Below are 25972 nucleotides of genomic sequence, written 5' to 3'. Positions count from 1 at the left end.
ACATGTGCCAGCATGCACATGTGCATGTGCAACGTTACACATATTTGCACCAGTGTGCTTGAATGCCTGTGTGTGTCTCCGCTGCTGACATGCAGGCCAGGGTTAAGAGCAGCTCAGACAAATTAATTATCTCTTCTCTAGCGGAGAGGGATGACTCACTGAAAGAGGGGCTGTGAACCAGCACCTCCTGGTTGAGAGGAAGCCCAGCAACTACTCCGAGCCCAGCAGAGACCTAGGTGCTTACCTCTGAAAAAAGAGGCTTGGATTTCATCCTCAGCTTGATCTTCAGATCATATTTTCTTTCGATTTTTCATGTGCATAACGCCAATTTTTAAAAATAACTGCGAGTGAAAGAAGTCAAGCAGACACTTTGCATTTATAGATCAAAGTAGCAGAGGAATTTTAATGCATATGAACAAGTTTCACTTCCCTGAAATCGTTGACATAAGATCAAGGCTTTCATGTCTTGCATTGCGGTGCCTTGCACAGAATAGACTGTTATGGGGCATATTGCACCAATGCACTCACACAGACTGGTTTAAGTTAGCCTGAATGAAGGAAACCGAGAGACTGAAATACATTTTTAAAACGCATTACATAACATACGTAATGTATACAGTGATATCTTGAAATTTTCATTTGTATCCTACAGTATGTCTCTTGTTGAAAATAGGAGATGTATATTTTTTGTGGAAATGGCAACTTTAGCATTGTATTTTAGTCAGTAAATACTTATACATGAATTTAACATCAGTGACAAATAAAATCCAATCCGATTGCAGGCATTTTGGTTTGTCGAATCTGGAGGCGACGCTTTTATATTTCTGCTGCCTCAGCCTTGCCTGACCTTTCATCTTTACCCTCTGACCTCTGACAGCCCAAGGGAGAAATAAGCAGTGAAAAAAGGTCAATGTTAGGGTCAAGGATTCAGAGAGATGAACAGGATATTATTGAGCTATTACTTTATCAAACGTCCTTGTAGCTGGTAATATACTGCTTGTATGTGTGCACTGTGTATTTGTGTAGTATACAGCACAATACATGTAAATGTAGGCGTACAAGGAAGGAACACATCGAGTGCACGAGCAGGTCATATCACAATATTTATGTTCTATTATCTGGACCTTAGTGTTTTTATGGGATGTATAATACAACTCAAGAAATAATAACATAACAATAATAACTCTGTGTCAGTGCTGCAAAGATATTGTACAACATCACTTTCTTTTTTTTCTTTTTTGTCATTTCTAAGCAGTATCACTGAGGTTGAAAAATGAAGCCAACACAATCATACCAAAAACTGTAGTTCCTCAAATGGCCACTTGAGGCTGGCTCCAAAAACAAGTCAATTCCATGTTAAAATATCCAACAATGGTTTTGGTCTCTATATCCATTTTTGGATTAGCCATGGGAATTGGTGGACTCAGGGGCTGATGAGGTGGCCACATTGGATGGGCCAACACATGCTTCTAAACTGCTCTTCAGAAACCAACAATTGATATCACAGAGGCTACATCCATCTTTATTTACAGCCTATGGTCTGAGACATCATGTGACCAATAGCTCCAGTGCATTTATAATTGTGTTTCTTGTAGTACCCCCCATGGTTTGGGTTATGATAGGCTAAGGTTTGGCCCATGTTAATGTAAGGAGAACATACTTCAGCAGGGACGCTACACATTGGCAAGTTAGGGTCATTTGAGTGAATTAATTACAGTTAGCTAGCTAGTTAACGCTAATTTAATCAATAGTGTCAGACTGATACATTTTAAACAAAAGTTGAACTGTTCTTCTTTCAATTCAGTTGTACAACATTTAAATGTAAATATCCACTGACCCCATGTGCTTACTTTGTGCACTGATGCAGGCAAAATTGAAAGGACTGCATAAATCAAAACCCACCATTGACAAGGGAAAAAATTGCTACAGAACAAGATGAGGGGACTTAAAGAAAAAAAAGGAGGGGTGGTGATGGAGATGAGAGAAGAAGAGCAGGTACTGCCCACTGTTCCCAGGATAGGATTAGTATTATGTCCCTTTGTTGTTCTACACAAACAAAAATTGACTGGCCTTATCACATTTTAACAATAGGGTAAGCCTAATTACCCTGGAGATATATGTACTCTGGTAATTACAGTTCAACCTATAGGCTCAATTTAACAACAACACAGGCCTAGCTTAATTATTGTGTTAAAGTATAGTGTTATGGTAGGAATACATTATTGTATAAGATTTTACTTATGTCCGTGCACTGTCTGAAACACATTTCAATCATTTCAACTGAAACTCAAATAAAGAAAAGAAATAAAAGTAGGCTATATACAGTATATATATAAGTTGATTCTATGCCTAATACACTTTGGCAAGAAAATGTATGCTGTTGCCCGCTGACATGATTTTAAAGCTATAATAACTCCAAACATCTTAAAATTCACATATGTGGGTCAGGGAAATCAAATTTTCTTCAGGAATGAATCTCCCATAACAAGCACCAATTTTGAACTCCTACATACAGCCATGCTCTCTTGTGTGTTCATTCTGCTGCACTCTCATGTTTATTTATCTGAACACATTGGACCTACGAGGACAGTCTGATAGCACAGGGTCGGTCATGCATCAGTAACAATGCATCAAATTATATCAGACTTACTTCCACCAGCAACATTAGCCATGATGCAGGCACCAATAATTCATGCCGTTTGCTTCAACTAGCCTTCACATCAGCCGCGAGGAAAAGAACAACCCACCGCAATTATCATGAGTAGCAGCATTCCTGTGTTTAGCAGATTGAAGATGCCAGGCGCTCAGCTTAACGCTGTGCAGAAATGTCCTGGCTGCGTGCTGCCAGGATGGCAGGATCACTGTGGTCTGCAAGCAGCCTCCAGCTACAAGCCACTAGGCCTTGGCTACCTCCTTAATATGGGCAGGGTGCCTGTTTCCTCTGTCTGTTTGTGTATGTATGTATGGTGTGATTGTGCGCTTCTGTATGAGTCTGCTATTGGGCCTCCTTACCCTTGCTGTGAGGTATATTCTTACCCTGTGGTATGGGATTAGTTAGAACACTGGATAGGAAGCGCATAGGAACAGCAGGAGAGGAGAGGAGAGGAGATGAGAGGAGAGGGAAACCCCACAAAGATGAGAAGAAATGTGTGGGTGGATTGTGTGTGCGTGCATGTGTGGGTGTGTGTACTGTATGTGTGCCTGCATGTCATGGGTATTCATCAATTTCCCTAAGATTCTTCACTTTTCCTCTGCCATAAAACCCAGAGGCAAGAAGTAAACACAAACTCAGTGAGATCTACTTCTCTCTGCCTCTTTTTGTTTCTCTCTGCCATTCCTCTATATCACTCTCCTTTCTTCATATGTCAAGTTCTTTGTGCGTTTGTGTGTGATCGTTTGGATTACATATGCAAAACATATCTGTCATCTAGTAGAAGGGGAACAAATAAACATTGTGAGGTCCGGAGGACGTGGAACATATTGGCTTTCATCTGTGAGCACGCAGGTGTTGCAGCTGTGGAGCACTTGACGTGAGCGGTATAAGCCGCAGTCTGAATTCTGTGTTCGCAGCTCCAGTCAGTTTCTCTTCCAGGTATGACAGAAATGTGTGTTTTTGAAAAACGCTTTGAAAACCAAGTGTGGGCCATGCACATCACAACGTGAGCCAAAAAATCTATGAACTTTGTGTGCGTGACTGTACGTGGGTGTATGTTTGTGTTTGTGAGAGTGTGTGTGAAAAATAGCAGCGTGTGATTTATGTAAATGAGTGTCATCGGCCGAGGAGGAGGCAGAATTCCCAGGCCTGATGAGTGGCTTAATGATTCATCAGCCTGGCTGAGGCAGGCATCAATAATGGATGACAGAGTGGGTCATGCAGGATTGCTCGCCCCTTGATTAAAGTGCTCCACAGCTAAACGCCTCACTTCCTCCCTCTTCTCACCCTACCTTCTGCGAGGATAAATACAGAAATGTGCCATACACACACAGCGCTGCTCACACTCTTGCACTCATGGTCACACACACCTCTTCCTCAATCTCTTTTTGTATAGCTTAATGTCATCTCACCTCTCACATATACTTAATAAGCTCTCATCCCTTCCTCATCTCCTCACTCTGTTTCTTTGGTCTTAATCCAATCACGGCCGGTAAAAAAGGGAGAGAAAGGGGTAGAGAGAGGCAGCGGGAGAGTGGGAGAGGGGGAAAAAGGAAGATGGAAAGCGTGGGAGAAAAGAAGAGAAAGCCACAAATGAATGCTTTATGATTTGTCTGTACAGAAATGGAACCTTTCTCTCTTGAGATAAGACAGGAACATAAATGTTCTTTCTCTCCCCTCCACACACAGAGCAGAGGGAGTCATTCTCTCTCTGTCTCTCTCTGTAAGCTGTATGTGGGTGTTGGTGTGACAGGACAAATCTCTGTCTATTAGGAGACATAAACCTCTAAACCCTGAGCTACACAGCCATACATACTAATGCTGCTATACAGAGGGCTGGATAGAAGTTGGGAACGATAGAGAGGACACACAGTGATAGAAGGAGATGTGGAGAGCCCAGAGATGGAAGGAGACAGAGCAGGATGTTGAAAGCAGTGAGTGTTCTGGCGGGATTTCAATCCCTGGCCAGCACGGGGTCTTAACTGCTACGCAATCTTTGAGTATACAGCAAAACCAGCTTTAACAAAGTTGGACTGATGTGCACCATAGAACAGGATCTGTGAGTTCATGTACTGTATGCGTGTGTGTGAGTGTGTGTGTGTGTGTGTGTGTGTGTGTGTGTGTGTGTGTGTGTGTGTGTGTGTGTGTGTGTGTGTGTGTGTGTGTGTGTGTGTGTGTGTGTGTGTGTGTGTGTGTGTGTGTGTGTGTGTGTGCGTGCTTAAGCCTACAGTTTATTTCTGCTTTCACGTCTGTAGTATCATTAGCCATCCATGCACTCATACTCTAATGTGCCAGAGAAAAGATCACTCACTCTTATTGGACACACTTATGTTATCCACTGCTTTAGCACAAATGAACCACACAGAGTGAGCATGCACACACACACACATACTGTATGCTCACCCACACTGGAAAGCTTCAAAAGGATCTGCAATCATAAATGCCTGAAAGAGAGCAATCATTCCTCAACAACAGCAGCCCATCGTTCTCTCTCACCCATCCTCGCTCCCACTCCTCATCTGTTAAGTTTTTCAGCTGGCAAGACTTAGCCAGGCGTTAAGAGTGTAGCGTGTAATCTTCGATCGTATTAATCCTGTTCTTTAAAACTGTCACTTCCCAAACTGATTACCTTCATCTTCTTAACTTGTCTTTCACTCTAATCTGTATCATCACACTCTTGACAGATTACACTCGCAGTTTGATCACTTTAACAGATAGAGACGCAATCCTCTTTGAGGCAGTCAATCACCAGCCTTGTCTGGACAGATAGGAATACGATAGACAGCACATTAGTGCAGAATATGTGTGTTTGTGTGTGTGTGTGCGTGTGTGCGTACCAACTTAACTATGCTGTACATCCATTTATCCATGCAGGGTTTTCACTTGTGTCTGTTATCTAAATGTCAAGAGTGTATGATCCATATAATTCCATTTTTCTGCCAGCTGGGAGGGGAGAGCATTACTGAAGATGACATTTTGCAAGAGAGGAGAGAAGGCAGATAGGCTCAGAGATGGAAGGACACATCACTGACAAGTGCTTTAAATGCATGCGAGAGGAAAAAGGATATAGGAGAGAAACTGAGGGTGACACTAAAAATATTATAAAAGATTACAATAAGGAAAGACCTGGATTAAATTAGAGGTAAACTGGTGTGAAAGGAGAGGGTGAAAGTATAAGAGACAACCAGATCTTACCAATACATCTGTCCAAGGCTCTTTTTGTGTCCTTTGAACCCCAGACAGAAATTGTGGGGAAAGCATCAAAGAGGAAACAAGACTAAAGAAGAGAATCTGACAACTCTTACAATGTACGCTTGCAGATATGTAAAAATTGCAGAAAATGAGGAGTAAAGGTCAGATTCCTCTGCTTTATGTCTAGCATTCTTTGTCCTCATGTAATTGGTTTGTGATGTTCTCTTTAAAGTGCACTGAGAGAAAGGGAGGGAATCCTTCTCCTCTCAGAGAAACAAATGCAAGTCCCTGAAGAGCATAGTGAGTGAGTGGTAGGATCATAAAAATACATTAAAAGACACAGAGGAGGCCAGAGTTTGTAGAGAACCAGGGTATTTTAAGAATTTGCATGCACACTTTCATGCATTTGTGCTTCCGCCTTGATCCCACCCAACACAAATTTTATCTAAAACGTCTGGAAAAAAAACTAAAGGGTCATGTTTGTTCAAGAGAAGAAAATGTCTTAAGATGTCCTCTGCTTTTTGCCCTGTCTGTAAGCTATGCTCTGCCCTGGTGAATCAGTTTAACTTGTCCTGCACGAGCCAGAGGCTGAGCTCACATTATATTCAGGATGGCACACACAGGGAGAAGAGATTGAGAGAAGAGGGGGAGGATGTTGAGAGGTGGGCAGATTTTAAATATGGCACAGAATAGGACTAATAAGTGATACAGAGCATTAATAATTGTATAAAAACAAGGGTGCCCTGTTGAATCGGGAGGCAAAATAGAGAGAAGGCAGGAGTGGGTGGACAGATCAGTGGAGGGGCTAGAGGATAACCAGTTAATCGGCCAAGTCCTTCTATCACAGACTAGAGGCTGATATCAGCTGAATAATTAGCTATAGGGTTTTTCCTCCTCCAAACTATATCAGCCTTTAAAAATCCACTATCAATCGACCTCTGGAGCTGAGTCTTTGGCCTTGCATTGTGATGGACAGGGAATTAAATTTTGATCTCTCGCTGAGTGATCGTTCGGTCAGGCCTTGTGACTAATCATAGATTTATGACTTTCAACAGGAGTGTGGTGCAATTTATCCATGCCACGGGCTTTTCTCTGAATCCCCAGTACAGTTGTTTTGAGGCTTTCGAGCACCATCCCTCATTATTTTTCACCTGCTTACATTAGCATGGGAATGCGGTATGTCACACATTATGTATGGATGTATGGAGGATGCTACCTTGCAGCTCTCTCTTCTTTATAGACAAGTTCAGGTTCTAAAAATCAACCAGTGACATACAGTAGATGCCTACAGATGTGCTCAGAGTTGTAAAACTCAAACAACCTACTGTAAACCGAGCATGAAAGCAGCACTTACTGTGAAGCCTCTCAGTATTTAGACAGTAACATATTTTGTTTTGTCTTGGAGCTACTTGAGCATATTAGACAGAGAATAAAACAATGACTACAAGGTTAGAGTGTGCACTTTTAGCTAAGTGTTTCTGAGTGTGTTTATATTCATGCTGAGTAAAAAACGCAGAATTCCATTAGATAAATCTTTTTAGGGAAATCGCATCAGGTCAGTGATCCCAATCAGAGACGAGGCGACCAAGATGTTTTCACTACAGTCAATTCAAGTCACCTTGCGTCAGTTCAACTGAACATCTCTCTCACTGCTAAAGATTATTCTGAAAGAAAAAAAACTGTCAGAAATAGCCGCTGTACAAGCCTGACAGAAAATTACTAAGGTTTAAAGTGTCTGCGTATGTCTGTAGGTCACAGACTTCAGTCACTGCCTGACAGCAAAGGACTTGAAATCAGATATTGAATACAATGCCCTTGGTAACACTTGATGTTGTCTGTCCCCAAAACTGGAGGGAAAAAGTTAAAGATCTTCTCTACGTTTCATCTAGAGTTTGATGTTAATACTTTATATTTTAAAGGGAATTCCAGCAATTTTACACCTGCAGCAATTATATAATGTCCTTTGTTGCTCTAAAGATAGCTTTAAAAAAATAAATCCTAATATTTTCATCAAGTTTTCCTCTGCCCCCTAGTTATGACGATTCAATTTAAAATGGAGAGGCAGATGCACCAGATTTGTGTTACGTCTGATCTTAAATCAGATTTAAGATCAGAAGTAAACAAACCATCTGCTACAAAGGTTGCAGACCCTCAGTTTAGCGATAAAATCCAGAGAGAAGTACTCCTCATATCAACAAGACAACAAAGGGCACAGGGCAAATTAGCAAATATAATCTCTTCATGATTTATTTATTCAGTTTGTTTCTTGCTTGCTGCTCAACATGCAAAGGTCAAAGAGGGACAGAACATTTGGTTATATTTTGAGTGAGACAGAAAGAAAGGGAAAAGAATTACACTGGTGGTCCACAGTGCAGAAGCTGAAGATCACAAAGAATTCAGACAAACCTGATGCAGGATCACTGGATTACACTTTTCATTGCACTATGTTTGTTGTATTCTGAATAACTTTGTCCTGTGGTGTCTGCTGGCAGTTTTAAAGAGGACATAGCTCACTGGTGCTAACACATCTGTCCTTTTGGCTGTAGAAAAACCCTAATGACCGCATCCACGGTCAACACATCTGTGGTTTTGGCGATGGCGGCTCTGTGTTCTAGTTTTGGCCCTACTTCTAACTAGCTGTAATGATTTGGAGCTAACAAAGATACACAAACACACAGAGACACACTGCTCAGATGAAAACAAAGGATGGCATGTAGATGCAGATGCACACGTGCCCACACATCAAATGTATAAATGAGTGGGCGCTGGCCACAAAGGCATATTAAAGGCAGTCAAGGGAGATTCATTAAGGCTGCAAATATCAGCTCATTAACACTCAGCTATCCCATTTGGCACTCTGTGATTGTGTCTGTGTGTGTGTGTGTGTGTGTGTGTGTGTGTGTGTGTGTGTGTGTGTGTGTGTGTGTGTGTGTGTGTGTGTGTGTGTGTGTGCACACGCGTGAGAGGGTGTCTGCCGCTGAGATCTACAGGTCATTACAGTAACAAGCAACTTAGCCCTCAGGTCAGCTGTCATTAGCTACAGAAGAATGGCCAGAAATCACACAGCACAGCCAGACTCTCACACAGACTCCCTCCACTTGCGTATGTCGGTATGTGTCAGAAGGATTGAATCAAAGAGACACTTCAGAGGCGTTCTGAGAAAAAAAACAGAGTGCCAGATACATTTAAACCATAATAATAATAATAATAATATATTTATTATGATAAAAGATAAACTTTATTCATATTTTTCTTAACAGTGTTGCATAAGTGTTTTACAAAGGAAATGGAAATACACTTTATTTGAGCCAGACATATGTTTTTAAAACTGTTTGTGTAAATACAATAGCCAAGGGGCCCCATGTAGAGGCTACAGTCCTCACCGCAGGCGGCCCCGGTTCGAATCCCACGTCGGGCAGCCCTTTCCTGCATGTCATTCCCCCTTTCCTGTCTATCTCTACTGTGTACTATCAAATAAAAGGCAAAAAGCCTAAAAAAATACAATAGCCAAGTTATAGTGGTGATTATAGCTGATGGTAATCAAAACAGCATGCCATATGTCATCAGTCACATCTATGCATTTTTAGCTTTTCACGCCTCTGGGGGCCCCAGGTAAAAAAGCGTATTTATTAAAAAAATAACAATTTGATCAACAAAGGAAGTGCACCATGTACTGTAAATGTGTATAATATATATCTGGGGGAAACACCCACATATAACCAGGGGCCCCACTTGGGGGATTTTTGAGGACCGCGGCAATTCACTGTATAGTGCCTTTATGAGAGGTGTAAGAGGGTTTATAGTTGTCTCTGCAAAATGTGCCAATATGAGGGTCCATCTGGTCTGTCTCTCCCAGCTGTGTCACCTCTGGTCAGTAGAGTGAGAGCAAGTGGCATATAGCATGAAATGACACAAAAAAAGCAAAACATGTGTAATGAAAACACATAAAATTACCTAAGATTGAATTGCCCTCACAAGGCACAGAAGCAATTAGAAGTTATCTGAATTCATAAACATCTCCTATTCACAATTTTCCCCTTTTCTTCTCTTCTCTTCTCTTTTTTTTCACCTGCTGAATGAGGTCGCATGAATAGGCATTGTGTGGTTATGTGCCAGCCTTGCAATTTTTTCACCATTGTTACAGTATGTGCCTTAAACAGTGAGCAGACAGAGATAATCCGTTGGTGAAAGAGTAATGAATACTTCACTCATTATATACCTCGCAGGTCCATCATATGAGTTTCATAGCAACATGACTTAATTAACGTTACCGGCTGGAAAGAAACAAAGTTTTAGAAGAAATTAAAAAGTCTTAAAACGCTGTGTAATACACAACAAACTATATAGGCAAAAAGAGAAATGCTGATGATGATACAGTCCAGTGTAGGGTTCATAAAGAGACCTACTGCTCAGCAGCACATACTGTAACCTCATAAGGCCTGTGTTTTTATCAGTTCTGCAACAGCAATTACTGTACTGCGACAACAGTTTCCTCCCAGATAGCCTTGTTCATGAAGTTTTTACGTGATTTTTTCTACCCCCTGCAGGAGAAACCCTCTTCAGTTGAAGTTACAGTAATATATTTGAACAGAGAGAATATCTTACCACCAGTTGTGTTGCGACTGACCTCACTGTCTCTCTCCTCGTGGATTTATTATTCATGCTGAGTGTTGTTTCATCCTATTTTTTTTTTCTTTTTCTTACTAGTCGGGGTATGTTTTGAATTTTGTACTGAACAAGGCTGCAATTAAAACTTGTGCTGCAGTGCTGTTAACAATTAACACATCTGATCAAGTTTCATCTCATATCTAAGACAGCATATTTAATAAGCATGAGGAGGCATTTTATGTATTTACCAGCTGCCAGGGCACAGCTAAAGAAACAGAGATGCAGGGGATAGGGAAAGTAAACTTAATTAAGTGCAAAAACCAATTGATTTAATTCTCCACTTCTACTCTATTTCTCCACTCAACATAACAATAGGCTATAACATTGGCAAAAAATGATCTACTGTATCAGGATCTCAAAATAAAAGAGCTTTTCTCTCCCATCATGATTTCTCTCAAGATTGAGTCCCAACCAATTACTCTAATTTATCAGAAAATAAATCAAATCAAGGAGGCCAACAAAACTCTCAAAATGCCGTGTCAGAGTGACTTTTCTGTAATATCAGTCCATTAGCCTTAAACGTCCTCCCTCACACTCTCTCTAGGTTGTGTCCAACCATCCATGAAAATGCTGTTCAATATTTAATTACAACCGACGAGAAAGTGACCAGCGAGACGGGTGAAACGATTTAGCTCATACAAGTACAGTAGGTGTCTGAACACAGCTTTTAATTCTGTATTTTAATGTCATTGATTCAGTCTAAACAAACTGTATGAAAACTAAATGGTGCTGAACATATTCACACCAGTATACATAAAGTTTATTGGGAGGCAGCAAATTAAAAGAAGCACTCTGACTATTTTCCACTCCGTTTATCACTCTAAGCATGAAAATGAGCTTTATTCAAATTGTTTTCCATGATATTCATTTTTTGGATTTTAGAGTTCATTTGCACTTAAACTGCTTAAATTTAATAAATTACATTGTGCACTTGCGCTGGATAACAAATAGATTTTTTTTTTTTTTTAATAATAAATAATAGTGATATTGCTTCCTTGTTGTGACTGACATGAATCATTGCACCAGAGGTTTGAATGAGAAGTATTGAATCCTTGTGTTTAGTATTTGAACAACTCCCTTTATGTCACTGACAATCTGCGGTCAATTTAGTGTCAAGGTGTTAATAAAAGTTATTATTGTAAGAAGAATATTAGGTGTCTGCAGGTTTCTTGTGCAGATCAGCACTTTTGAATGTCAAGGTCACTAGACAAAGAATCCTAATTATCTGACATCTCCATTAGTCTGTACGTGCTTACAACTAATTAGGAGGATTTTAATAGAATTTTTTGTGTGTAAAATCAGACATTGAAAAATAAATGTATTGGGGGAAAAAAACCAAGAGGGCAGTTTTAATGGGTACGGTGGCAGTGACAGTGTGATTGCATCAGAAAAGTATCGTCACAGTTTGAATCCCAGAAAACTCCCAGGGGTTCCTCAAGGGATTTTTTTCCTTCTTTCTGAAGTTTTTCACGAATGTATTGTATATCATTAGTTTCCAGCGCACATATTCTCAAGCACTGACAGACCACGTGTAAGACACTTTTAGCGTGACCTGTTCATTTCCACAGTGGGTTTAGACATTAAATTACATGCGTTTGTGTCTGTAACTCTGGTTATGGTCCATAATGACTCTTATTTGCGGTATAATTTCAGCTATGACGAGGGATAACATGGCACTTCTCCCACAAATTGAGGATAAGCGTAAAGAGAAGGGGAAGAGAAAAGCATGGAAACACATTCACATTCACAGCCTCCTACCAACACTCACACACATAATCATGCAAACAATCAATGTCCATTCAGGTCTGCAGATATCAGTTGTGCGTTTTCTGCAAACAGATTTATGCTACTGAGGTAAATTGGGGTCTAGATTAATTTAGCACTGGTATATCAGGTTGACAGGCTGTGTATGACGGTGCATGCATAAGTGTGTTTGTTTATGTGGGTGTGCTGAATGTGTGGACGATTTCTGTAAGTGAGTCTTTGCATATTGGCAAGTAGAAATCATATGAGGTGGGTACATTTGACGGAAATGAAAGCTCTCATGTTTGATTTTAGCATGCAACAGGAAGAGAGGGAACTGCATGTCAGGATACCTCTGACATAAACAAATGGTGACTTCACACACAAACACGCAAGCACATTTCTGCTTTGATGCATTCGCACCTTTTCTTATGTACACCCTTCTTTCCATACATATATTTCACTGTTCAAAATAATTACCCTGACAGAGTGCAGAGAGGTGAGAAGAAAGGCTTAGGGAGTACAAAGGCAAGCGCGCACAGAAATATACACAAGCTCACACGCACACGCATCTTGTGAGTACACATGTGAACACTGTGCACATTCACAGCTCCTGTCTACGCTCCTATGCATGAGCTCAGAGCTTGACAGAAACACAGCTTTCATTATCTCAATCTCATCTACCCCAGCCTCAGCACTCATAGGAAGGCCGCCCCGGTTGATTGGATCATTTCCTGGTCGTGACTTAAGCCTGCAAGGCGGATCGATACCATGGCACCCATACACACAGAGGATCAATGTGTATTAGTTACCTCTCTGTTGATTTAGGTATAGGAGAGGTCTGTCAGCCCAGTCGTTTCTTCAGCCTTCAGCCAGCTCCCCTACACTTCAGCCATTGTGCCGACAAGCTATCAAGCTGCAGATGGAAGAGGCCAGAGGAAGGGCAGTTTTCCCCCTCTGTATGTGTGTGCGTCTGTGTATGTGTGCCGAGAAATTGCATGGACATAGCACTTAGGCATGTGAAAACTGATGGCTTGTACAGCAGGGATTGTTCAACTCTGTGGTGATAGCGATGCTGAGGTGTTAGTGTGTGCGTTTCTGCGAGGGCAGGCAGGGGCCGTTTTTCCTCTTACCTGCATTGCTATCCTCCCTCTCTTCTCCTCTCACCCCTGTTGCTGTGCGCAGGCATATTACGGAAGCAAATTGGGGCCAATAGACTCTGTCACTGCACGACCCAGGGCTCGCCAAACAGGGATGGAGCAAGCCAGAAAGAGAGAAAAAGGCAAATAGAGGGAGGATGCAAGGGGGGATAAAGGAATAGAGAAAAATAGAAAGTTGGAGGAGGGGGGGAAAAAGGAATAGGACAAAAACAAGAGCTAGCAAAGAGAGGGAGGAAGAGTAGGAGATGGACGGAGGAAAGGAATGAAGCAGAAAAGGAGAGAAAGAAGTGACAACCTCAAATTAAATTCCCATCATGTCAGTGTAGAACAGAATTCAATAGTGTTTATTGGCAGCCCCTAGCCTGAGGGAAATTACATTCTGAAGCAGAGCATGGCATGAATGCACACACACCCCTGAACACTCACGAAAACGTGCACACAAACACATGCACACACACACAAGCGAGCACACACGTCTATTGTACACAACTCTGCACTTGTCCTCGGACCAAAAAGAAGGAAAAAAAAGGCCTCTGGCTGATGTGAGCATGCAGACAAGCGATTTATCCCCTGAGGTCCATGTGTCATTTGTGCAGTGCATGTGTTTGTGTATCTGTCCATGTGCTATTTATGCAACTTTCTATATGTGTGTGTATTTATCCGGAACTTTCTCTTTCTCACTTGTATGGTTTTAGCAAGTGTACAGAAGTCTAAGTTGTGCATTTTAGATGCCCGCTTTTTTTTCCTTTTCTGTCAGCCACAATTGCCTCTTTCTCTGCAGTTAGACTCAGACTATTTGCCATTATAGTACATACGCAGGTTTCTATTATAGTGGCTGTATTAAATGTGTCCCCAGGCTCAAGCTGCCATGAGCACGGGGCTTTGGTGCCTTTGTCCAACCTCCAGGAGCAGCAGCAGCAGTAAGGCAGCGTACTTTAATGGGAAGCTGTTTAACAGTTTTATGCAGAGCACATGTAGAGGCTATTACTGCTGATGTCTCTGGGATGCAGATTTACTCTAAATGGCTAACAATCTGCCATTCCTTTGACCCCCCCCCCCCCCCCCACCACCACCACCACCACCCTTTCCCCATCCCTCTCCCCAGCTCCAACCCTCGCTAACTCTTCCTGCTCTCTGTCTCTGCCCCTCTTACCCTTTATGTCTCTATCTCTCTCTGCATCTATCTCGACTCTCTCATTTTTGTCCCCCAATCCCTGCAGCACTCTAACTCGTCCTCTCCGTCTCTCTTTTTCTCCAGGAGCGTGCGGAGAGGGCTTTGGGCTGCTCAGTGGAGGATCTGAAGGCTCTTTTCTACTGTGAGCTGTGTGACAAGCAGTACCTCAGACACCAGGAGTTTGACAATCACATCAACTCCTACGACCACGCACACAAACAGGTATGCAGGGTGCACCTGCGCTACAGCTAAACACATGCATGCTACAAACAGACATTTTTTTGTGATCTCTCACCATGGAATATGGGTGTGTTAGCTTTATGCGTGTTGACGGAAAGCTATGTTACATCTCCATGTCAATCCGCCCATTGGGTACAGTTTCCCAGCAGGAGGCAGTAGAAATGTGACAACTGCATCATCTCTTTCATACACACACACACACACACACACACACACACACACACACACACACACACACACACACACACAGGTGGAAAACACATAAACTCAAGAGATATAGCACTGCATTTATGCCTTTTTCATTTTAGATAGACAGAATAAGTTGATTGATTGATTGATTGTTGATTTTCGTACATGTAATTAAGATAAGATAAGATAAGATAAGATAAGATAAGATACGATAAGATACGATAAGATAAGATAAGAGGATGAAGATGAAGATCAGTAAAATATAGAACTAACCCCCAAAAAGGTTTTTACAAAATAAGGAAATAATTCATTTTATATGGGCCTTCCCTTGATAGGCTATTGACAAAGACGTGCACACTAGATAGTGATTTTACCAATTATCTAGGTTCAATTAGACCTCAGAGAACCATTATTAACAGGCCGTTATAGAGCTTAGAGGAAAAGGGAAAAAACATAGATTTACCTGGGATTTACAAATTTAAAAAAAAATATTTAACTGTGTTTCACTGCTGGGGTCTCTGAGACCCCAAACAGCGGTAAAGAGTCATCTTTTTCTGCAGACATCAAAGACCAAAATAATTCTCATAAAATTAGGAAAATTCATTACGTATCAAGGCAATAAAATGATCCCTCTCAAGTTTTTTCAATTTGCCTAATACACTCAGGTGAGGAAAGTGTATTATTCTTAGCAGCCAGCAATCAAAGTAACCAGAATAATGAAGACAGAAAAAACAATCATAATGTACATTTCAGTATTATTTAATCTTCAAGTCCCAAATTTATGATTTTATCTTTTTGGTCACTAGTTCAAACCATAGAGCTGTTGATTTGTGTGTATCTGGCACTAATACAAAATTCACTTTATTCTGAAATTTGTACTTTGTTCAAAACAGAAAACAAATATTTTGCACCAAATAGAACATGCAGCTATTAGTCATAGCTCAAGTTTGATCCTATTATTCCAGCTTGGACAGGATGAGGCCAATGGACCATTAGAAAAAGACCCGGGAGCAGGTTTTCTCCTGCGTTCTGCTTTCACATCCATTTTCATACACAACCTCCACACTGGACTAACAAGCTGAAGGTTCTGCTGATAGCACATTCTCCTACAGCTATCTGTTGTCATGCCAAGACATACACTCACATACAAAAACATACAGACATACACTTACCCATGTACACACTCGGCCACAAACACAGGCAATCTCTCAACCGAGCCAAGCCGCTTCCCACTTCTGAACGCCCACACTGTGCAACATGAAATAAACATTAAATAAAACTGTTCCTCCTCTGTCATTGTTCTTTGAAATGAATTGAAGCAACTGCAGGCCAATGTTAATGCTTTGTTTTAGCTAGCGGCAGGCACATGAAACGAGCTGCATGAGGCACTGAGCTGACAGTAGCCACTGGCACTGTAGGAACACACACACACACACACACACACATACAGGCATGCATGCACACTCTGCCTACCGAGCAGACAACAGATGAAATTCTAGCTGAAGACAGCTTCCCTACAGGAGTATTGGCTTTGGAGAATGGAAGCTGATTGCGTTTGCTCTGTCTCCTTTCCTTGTCATCGATTCGGGGATAAACATGTCTGAATACAGTGCTTTATCAGCATTTACTGCTGATTACAGAATTGCTCATTACAACGGAATTAGACTCCCTTTTTGAATAAACAGCAATCAGCCCATTAGTATGGCCCATCACATGCTACCTAAGAATACATCATCCCTCATTCTAAAGCCCTAGTGGATATGAATCAACTCTGACTCATCCATAGTTGCCTCAGCTTGAGCACTCCTTAACACATCTAAAGGAATATTGATCGAGGCTTTGACGGACGGATTGAGCTTCACAGCGCATAGCTCGACTGGCATGTTGGAGAGAAGGAGTAATATCACTTCCCGCTGTTGGGGACATGACATCATCTTTGAAGACAGAAGTGTCTGCTTTAAAGTGGGAAACGGAAATATCCCTGCCCCACGTGCTGCTCAATGAAAACGGTTCTGTGCGCAACATTTTGTTTGCCTCTAAATATAGCTACAGGTTTGCCTGCAGTGGGACCTGATTTTAAGAGAGAACAATAACCTGGCAGAGTGCAAATGCAAGAGGGAGGAGAAGTATTCATCTTCATACATTCCATCTATTACAGACTGCTCACTCGCTCGCAGTCATTGCCATGGACAGCTACACAACCACGACTCTGATCTTTTTTTCTCCCTCCCTTCTTCTCCCCCCTTTTCTGGCTCTGTCCGCAACAGTTCATTATGTATGCCTCTCTGCTTGAACATGATTAATATTTCCCATAGAATGAGTCTGGCATCAAAGACCCTCAAAGCTCCTTACTGCACCCCTAACAAATACACACACACACACACACACACACACACATATACGACTGCACACATCTGCAGTGCACAAGCACCTATAGTATAAGGCATGTATGTTTAAAGGATACAAACCCACAAAGTGCTGCTCTTGCTGTGCTGGCACATACTTAATGCTGTCTTCAGTGAGCTGACAGTGGGATGTTAAGCATCAAGTGATAATGTAAAAAGACACCCGCTTGTGTAAGACTCAGCAGAGATTAACCTGACGACTGTCAGCTCCTGCATAAGATCTGGGTGTGAAAGAGAGTGAATGTATAAATAAATCTGATGTGTGAGGGGCTAATCTGATGTGTGCATATGGGCGTGAGTGCACATATACTGTATGGGTGGATAATAGTGTAACACAAGCTAAAAAGTGAGAGATGTGTAATCCTGTTGGAACTTATACTATAGGATAAGTTCACAAACATATAAAATAAACAACAAATCTTGAATTTACAAGCCATGGGTGGATTGCACACCGAGGTAGCGAAAATATACTGGGAAGCAAAAGAGAATAAGACAGGAGATAGGAGGGGATGGTGGTGCATGATACTGCAGCTATTCCCAAACTCCTGAGTCCCTCCTTAGCCTTCAGACACACACAGATACACATAAACAGACAAAAGCAACACACCAGCATGCACATGCACACACACACCTGCCAAGCATGGATAAAGGAGGGATTAAAGTGTGTCAGAAAAGGAAACCAGAGAGAGAGGCATGAATCATTGTTTCCCTCAGAGGACTGCTGCACCTATAGACACATGCTTTCACACAAACACACACATGCGCTCACACACAAGGCATACAGACACAAAACTCAGCTAATTGTTACTTTTTTCTGCATCACAACGCAGCCGAAGACCCACCAGTTTGCTCCAAAAGAAATCACAATGTCACCGTTCTTTGCTGTATTCTAATTTTCCATATTTGTGTGTGTGTCTCTCTCTCTCTCTCTCACACACACACACACACACACACACACACACACACACACACACACACACACACACACACACACACAATCATGCTCTTACAACAGCCCATGATTTTTCCAACCGAAAATCTTTGCCCTTTACAGTGACTCTCATGGTTGTTTAGATCCGTGGCCTTGGCCTCGTGTTTAGTGATGTGTAATTTCAGCATCAGCAAATCAATGCTTTTGGTACACTCTACACGCTGCTCAAAAGCAGATGTCATTGGATCAGAGGTTCTCTCAAGCTGAGCTGTGATGACTGGTGAATGCCTGAACATTTCAGAACTCTCTGTGGCACGCCACTAGATTGAAGAAGGGCGAGCGAAAAGAAAAATGTCAGTCCAATACACCACAGAAAGAGCATCATCATCATTAAATAACTCATGTCAGTCATCGTAACTGCGTCTGTAATCTACTATTCACCAGTTGGGTTGTGTTTGCTCTCAAGCTGTGTGTTGGAGGAAAATGCTTTCTTCCAGGCTGAATGGAGTTAATTGGACATGAGCTTTAGAGGAGAACATCTGCAAAACGCTGCTGACTGATATGTATAGTTTGAAAGACAGCTGCCTGCAGAGAGCTTCCTAAGACTGATCTCTCTCCTCTTTGTCCCACTCTCACATCTCCCATCTTCCTCACTCCCCCCCCTGCTGGGTTCCACATACCCTCTCTGTCCTTTCCTCTATGCACCTTAATTTTCACCTCCTGCAGAGACTGAAGGACCTAAAGCACAGGGAGTTTGCTCGGAACGTGGCTTCAAAATCATGGAAGGACCAGCGCAAACAGGAGAAGGCACTCAGACGCCTTCACCAGCTTGCACAGCTGCAACAGGAGACCCAACAGTGAGTTGGAAGAGCGTGTATTGTGTGTGTGTGTGTGTGTGTGTGTGTGTGTGTGTGTGTGTGTGTGTGTGTGTGTGTGTGTGTGTGTGTGTGTGTGTGTGTGTGTGTGTGTAATGAGACCAGAGGCAGGAGTCCAGAGGGGTTGGAGTGTGTCACATCCAGTCAACGTTTCCTAGATTTGATGGATGCATCCACAGATGTTCGAGCACTCTGTTGGCCTAGATGGGCCACAGGTGAAGTAAATATAACATGAAGACACGTTCTTGCTAACTCTCTGAGTAGATGGTTTGTAGTAGGAGGGGGTGGTGCTTTAGACAAAGGAAGAATAGTAGGAAAAAAAGAGTTACACATCACTTTTTTTGACTGACAGAAGTTCAAACACAATACCTGCCTCAGAGTTTGTTCAAGCAATCAAAACAACTGATAAGAAAACAACCCATCACATAATAATCAACTTGATTGCACCTATTTCCTGTGCAATTAAATCTGCTGTTCTATAATCGGGTGATGATATGTGAACAGCATTACTATGACTGCACATGCTATTTATCTTCTTTCTTTCTTTCTTTCTTTCTTTCTTTCTTTCTTTCTTTCTTTCTTTCTTTCTTTCTTTCTTTCTTTGTATGATCTCAGTCATGTTACAATAGGCTTCACCTTGGGCTTTATTTAATACATAATTGTACATGTCATAAAATGCCCCTATGTACCTGCATGTATATTTCATGTGCATCAAAATCTTATTTAATCATAGAATTTAGGGGAAAAAACAATCAAAGCTCATAGTAAACTTGGATTTGGATCAAAAAATGAATTGACCCCTTCCCTGACCATACCACATCCCTCCACCAAGTTCAATGCAAGTCAGTTTTGTATTTTTGCTGTAGATTTGCAGACAAATAAACATACAGGGGCTAAAACATCTTTGCTGGAGGTAATGGAGAGTTTGCATGCTGTATGAGTGCATTATCTACTTGACTCTAACTACTCAAAGCATATTACTCAGCTCTGTCATTTATGGGTGCAACTAATAATTCATGTTTGCTCAGAGCTGATTTTAAATATGACTTTATTATTAAAATTGTCCAATAGTTTAGTGTCAGTATGTCAAGACTGATTAACTGACTAGTCATTTCTCCTCTACTGCCATTGTGTTGTCAGATTTTAGTATATTATTTATGTATTTGTACTGTATTTTGTTATTTAATTGATTCCTTCTGCCCTCTAAATATGTTTATTATTCAGTTTTCATGATGGTATTAACTTTTTAAGTCATGTGCCTGCTAAAGACCGATTTTATTTGAGTAACTCAAAGGATGGCTGAAAAGCAGTGCTTGTCTATCCTCACTGATGAAAGCCCATTTCACCTCTGACCACAGTTAACATGACTGGTGGATGTGGCAGGAAGTGTACTTTACCACAGCTGTAACCACATCCAAATGTGATGTCATAAGGTATTTAAGTGCACCTATACCTCATTTAAACAAAGTGAAAACTTAAACCACTGGGGGTTCGGCAAAAACAAGCTTCTCAGGGATGTTTAAGTGCTCTTTATTTAATCTGAGCCAAGCTTACGTGAGTTCAAGTGTAGCCATACTAAACTAAACTTTAGTCTGTTTGTCCTGTCACTTCATCTTGCAGAGTCCCAGGAAGGACGGTACTACGAAGCACAGTCAGGGCTGTGAGCCATCAACAAGAGAGAGACGGGAACCAAAGAGACCGAAGCCATGACGACAAACCAGAAACCTTCAGCCACACCCAGAAACCCTGTCCCCGACAAACCAGGACAGCTACACGCAGCCACCAGCCAAAAGATCCATGCCAATCTCTGTGCCAAATACCGTTGGCCACTGTTTCACCAGAGTCCCTACTAATCACACATTCGGCATCCAATACAGACCCCCCTGTGGTGAACCCCCAGTCTTGTCTTGGCATGTATCCCCAGCTGCCTCTCCCTGGACGGGGGAGAGTAGGAGGCAGGCTCGGGGTGTCCTTCTGCTTCTCACGCAGGGGGCCAAGGCTGGAGCCTTCTGCCTCCGTCTTCTCGGACCTCGAGGAGGAGGAGAGAGAGAAGAGGGAGCAAATGAAAGAAAGGATAAGGGGAATAATGGAAGATATCGACAGGGAGATTGGGGCATCAGAGGAGAGGAAACACAGTCAGAGTGAGAAGCCTAAGGCTAGCAAGTCTAGCTCTGATAGTGTTGGACTGAGCAACATGGGGCAAATCCCCAGAGAGACTGTGAGAGAAGAGGAGGAGATTGAAAAAACAGACATCCTGAAAGAACACTCTCTTATTTCCACAGCCACACTTGATAATAAGAGCCATAATTCACTCCTCCTGCCATCGCAGACCCAAGCGACCAAATGGGGTGCAGCATTAGAAGGGGCGCACCTGGACATTGAAAATACTGATAGTGAGTCAGAGAGAAAGTCAGAAACCGAGGCGGGGAGGGAGGAGAGCCAGCATGTGTGTGTGCTGGGGAAAGATGGCTCTACCTGTCTGAGATGGCCTGTCAGTTTGCTGAAGTTCACAAAGTCTCAACCACACATTTCCTACAGCTGCAACCCACTCTGTTTGAACCTGCGACGACCAGAAAAATTCACAGAGGATCTGCCGGAGTCGCAACAGAATGAGTTGTGTGCTCTCTCTGATGAATCAAACCCACGTGTGCCAGTTATTCTTACACCAGACGCTCACTCCTGTTTACAAAGACAGACAAGACATGAGTTGAGAGCACCGAGACAGAAAATAGCTGAGGAGGATTTCAAGACAGAGCAACATATCGACGTGGAAACAAAAGCACACCTGTTCCTAAAACAACCCCTCTCATCATCGGAAACGGGATCAGAAAGAGAAAGAAACAAACTAAGCATGGGGAAAGGCGTGAGGGCAGCCTCCCATCCATCTGACCCTGCCCATAGTGACAGCTCTGACACAAACTCCCAGGATCCTCTGGGAGGCAGATTAGGGGGTGTGAGAGGGATCAGGGAGAAAGCCATCACAGCCCTGAGCTGTAAATTAGAGTCTGTCACCCAGTCTGGCACACAGGGGATGTGCATCAGCCCGTCCAGGTGTGAGTGTTGGAGAGAGACAATGTGCGAGTGTGCCAGCGCTCCACAGCCGTACGTGGGTGCCTCAGAAGTGTCGCGCAAAAAGAGGAAAGCTAGCGCAAAGAAACACAAACTGGGGAAGAGGAAGAGGGGCGAGAAGGGAAAAGCTTCAAACAAACGCCAATCAGCAAGGTGCAAAGTGAGGAGTGTTGTCTCAACAGTCTCCACCGGCAAGCAGGAGAGGAGAGGAGAAGCCGGGGGGAGCTGGGGGAGGAAAAGGGGGCAAAGGGCGAGCGGGGAGAGGAGCATGAGGCGGAGGGTGTGGAGAGCAGGGAGCAGCTGTCTCCTGGGGAGCTGTGAGGCTGAGCCAGTATCTATCTCTGTCAGGAAGAGGAGGCCTCACAGGAGCTACAGCGCTGAATCGCAGCCACGGCCAGACAGAGAGCAGGCAGAGCGCCGCGGTGCCGACTCCCCGCGCAGCAGACACACGGCCGACAGAGACACCGAGGGGGAGGGAAAGCGAGACGAAGACGTGGTGACTTTTCCCTGGCGGTCTCACTTCTCCTTACACTCTTTCTCACCAGGATGCGACTCAAAGCTGTTTTGGGAACGGGGTCACCATAGCAACCCCAGGAGTTTCATTGACTGCTGTTACCCTGACAACAGCTGTGGTAGCAGCCCGGCGAGAAAGAGAAAGCTCCCCCACGGGGACAGGAAATTCATTCATAGTAAGAGGGAGAGTTTCAGGCATGGTGAAGTCTGGGAGGAGAGGGGCAGGCAAGTGGGAGGGAATTCAGGTAGCAGAGACAGAGGCCTGATTTCAGAGACAGAACAGTGGGAGTGGATGAGAGGAAATTGTCCTGGAGGCGGCGAGGAGGGCAGGGCGAGGGCAGGGTGGGCATCGAAACACAGAGCATTGGAGAGGGATCGGGCGGCAAGGTTCAGCCCCAGTCCTGGCAGCTGGGGCAGGGGTAGCAGACATCTTAGCACAGAAGATGTAGACTGGGACAGGTGCAGCGTGGACAGATGGACATGGGGCAGCAGCGACAGCTGGGAAGACAGGGGGACGCACAGATCCACGTCAGGCTCCAGGACAGGGCCTGACAACAGAGACAGCCCGGGCTGCGTGTGGAGATGCACAGGCACCAGACGCTCAAGCTCCAGACACTTCTCCAGCCCTGAGTGGTGGACAAGCAGGCAGACATGCAGCCCCCAGAGTGTGATCAACACGCGGACCAGCAGATGCCACAGCCCTCGCTCCTGCAGCCCCTGCAGCAGCACCAGCTTGTCGGAGCTGAGCTGGGAGTGGAGCAGGAGCAGCACCTGCTCTGGAGTCACGCTGGACGGGTTGACAGTTGGCTCTTGCCGGACGCCCTCAGTAGCTCCTGAGAAGCCTCCGTCCGAGTCAAGGAAGCAGAGCACCTCCATCTCCACTTCATCCAGCCTCACCTGTAGTTCCTTCTCTCACTCCTCACCCCCCAGAGTCTCTTTCACTCCCACAGTTTCAAGCCTCAATGTGGAGCATGGGGAAACAAGTCCTTTACAGCTAAAGGAGCCCAATTTGCAGGCTGACCTCAAACATGGACCCTCAACCCCCGTCACCACAAGCAGCTCAGGCAGGACTCCTCCAGGACTATCTCCCAGTAAGTCTCTGCCTCAGAAACCAGCGAGGATGCTGCTTCTCCCTCTCATCGGAAAACTACCTGCAATCCAGAGAAAGGCTAAGAGGAAAAAGTGGCTGCTGGAGAGGAGTCTTGACAAGGAGGGAGAGGAGGAGGACGAAGCTAAGGGCAGTGGAGTGGTTCCTGGAGCACTCGTCGACAGTCAGAAACATCCTCTGGACGCGGCTGAGTCAAACCCCAGCAGCACGCCAAATCTCTGCCCGTCACAGATTAGGATTTATGACAAACAGACAGGTGGAGAGACAGCGGCGCCAATCAGCTTTACTGCTGAGGAGATGGACAAATATCGCCTCCTGCAAGAGCAGGCAAGGGAGCACATGCAGAAAGTCCTGGAACAGTCGCAAGAGAGCGCAGACACACAAACAGAGACGAGCTACACGCACGTCACACGGACGGAGAACTGTGGGACTTCAGAGGAAACATACACACCTGGACCTGCACTTTTACACAACCCCTCACAGCCTCAAACCCAGTCCATCCACACAGATGCGATGCAAACACAAGCACAGCACACGCTCCAGGTCAACCTCCCACTTCCACATTTGACCCCACAGGAGAGCTTTACTCAGCCCATGACCCTGGGAGTCCCCAACCTTCCCCCACTCCCACCCTCCCCACCTCTCTCCAGTCTCCATCATATCATTTTACAACACACAGCCCTCACCATGCGTCCCTCCTCCTCCTCCACCTCCTCCTCTTCCAGCTCACCCCCTTCCCCTGCCATCCACCCAGCGCAGCTCCCTCACCCTCTTCCGCCTCTCCATCCCTCTCTCCCTCATCACCTTCACCTCTCCCCCTTCTCAATTTCCTCTCTGTTCCCCTCCATCCTGCTGTCCCATCACCCCATGCATCTTCTCCCTCAATCCCCTGCTTTCCATGCGACCCCACTCACCCCACTCTCCTCAGTAGCACTGCAGCCCTTGAACCCTCAGCCTTTCATGGAGAGAGTGTGGCCGGTGAGGTTCCAACAGAAGGCATTATGATTGTCACAGAGAGGCTGCCATGTTTATTCATCTTTCTTGGCAACACAGACTGATGAGAGAGAGGGAAGGAATTTTTAGTTTGGACAAAAGCCTGCTTTTTGAAATGGGGATATGTCAGTGCTTTTACTAGCATCCTCTCCAATTCTTACCCACATATGCACTCACAGACACACACACTCACACACGCATGCATACACACAAACAGCCCAACTATTGACTGTTTTCAAATGAAAATTTGTTTCTCCATTTAGCCTCTGCTGTGTTGCAGCAGACTGTGAGAAAACAGACTTTGATCCTTTGCTTTTTCCATCATTTCTCATTCAGGCCCAGAATAAAGAGAAAGGCACACCTGCTATTCAAAGACAAGCTGGGCTTGTGTCATCCTCTCTCTTTCCTTCTGAACCATAGACAGACCTTGCTGCCTTTTGAAGTATCATTCATGCCAGAGAAAGAGGGGCAAGAGAAAGTGATAATATTCTCCCCTTATCTCCATTTCATACAGGTTATCTGAGTTAGAGTGTGACTTTCAATAAACATAAATAATGTTCCAGAGACCGGGGGGCACAGCTCAGCCATTATAACCTTGGTGTATATTGTATTTGTGCATAATGTGTCTGCGTGTGTGTGTGTGTAAGATAGAGGTAATTCTGGAACGACACACATGCACCATAGGAAGTACAACAACTAATTTCCATATCTGACACATGTAAAGACCTGTTTTGTCTCTATAGTGTAAATATTCTGACAGAGAGGGATAACATTAGATCACTGGAAACAATAAAATAAAGGGTGGATTTAACCTTTAGCAGTAGTCCAGTGCTTATTCCACACCCAGTGGCTTCAGTGATACAAACACATAAACAACTTTTCCCATTCATGTGTGACATGACCTTTTGTTTTCTCTTTCACATACTTTTTAACAAATCAGTTGTCAAGACAGCAATGAATGAAACTGATCTGTTCCATTAAAACTTGGGTGAAAATAAATGGGCTTTAATGTGGTCTCATTATTCTGTCTGATTCATGGTGATTGTGCAACATGTTGCA

General features: G+C 43.6%; 1 protein-coding gene across 1 annotated transcript in view; it reads left to right on the top strand.

Moving 5' to 3' along the window:
* znf804b (zinc finger protein 804B) overlaps positions 1–25326 on the top strand; it is a gene marked incomplete at both ends in the record, with an annotated part of 31664 nt that extends 6338 nt beyond the window's left edge. Inside the window, 5 exon segments of the mRNA XM_083990293.1 lie at positions 14675–14812; positions 19082–19212; positions 20851–24898; positions 25250–25259; positions 25262–25326. Coding sequence (XP_083846419.1) covers positions 14675–14812; positions 19082–19212; positions 20851–24898; positions 25250–25259; positions 25262–25326 — 4392 coding nt within the window.
* Between the last annotated feature and the right edge of the window lie 646 nt (positions 25327–25972).

Source organism: Trachurus trachurus (genome assembly GCF_905171665.1).
Source record: "Trachurus trachurus genome assembly, chromosome: 16".
Taxonomy (NCBI): Eukaryota; Metazoa; Chordata; class Actinopteri; order Carangiformes; family Carangidae; genus Trachurus; species Trachurus trachurus.
This window is presented reverse-complemented; position numbering and strand designations above follow the sequence as displayed.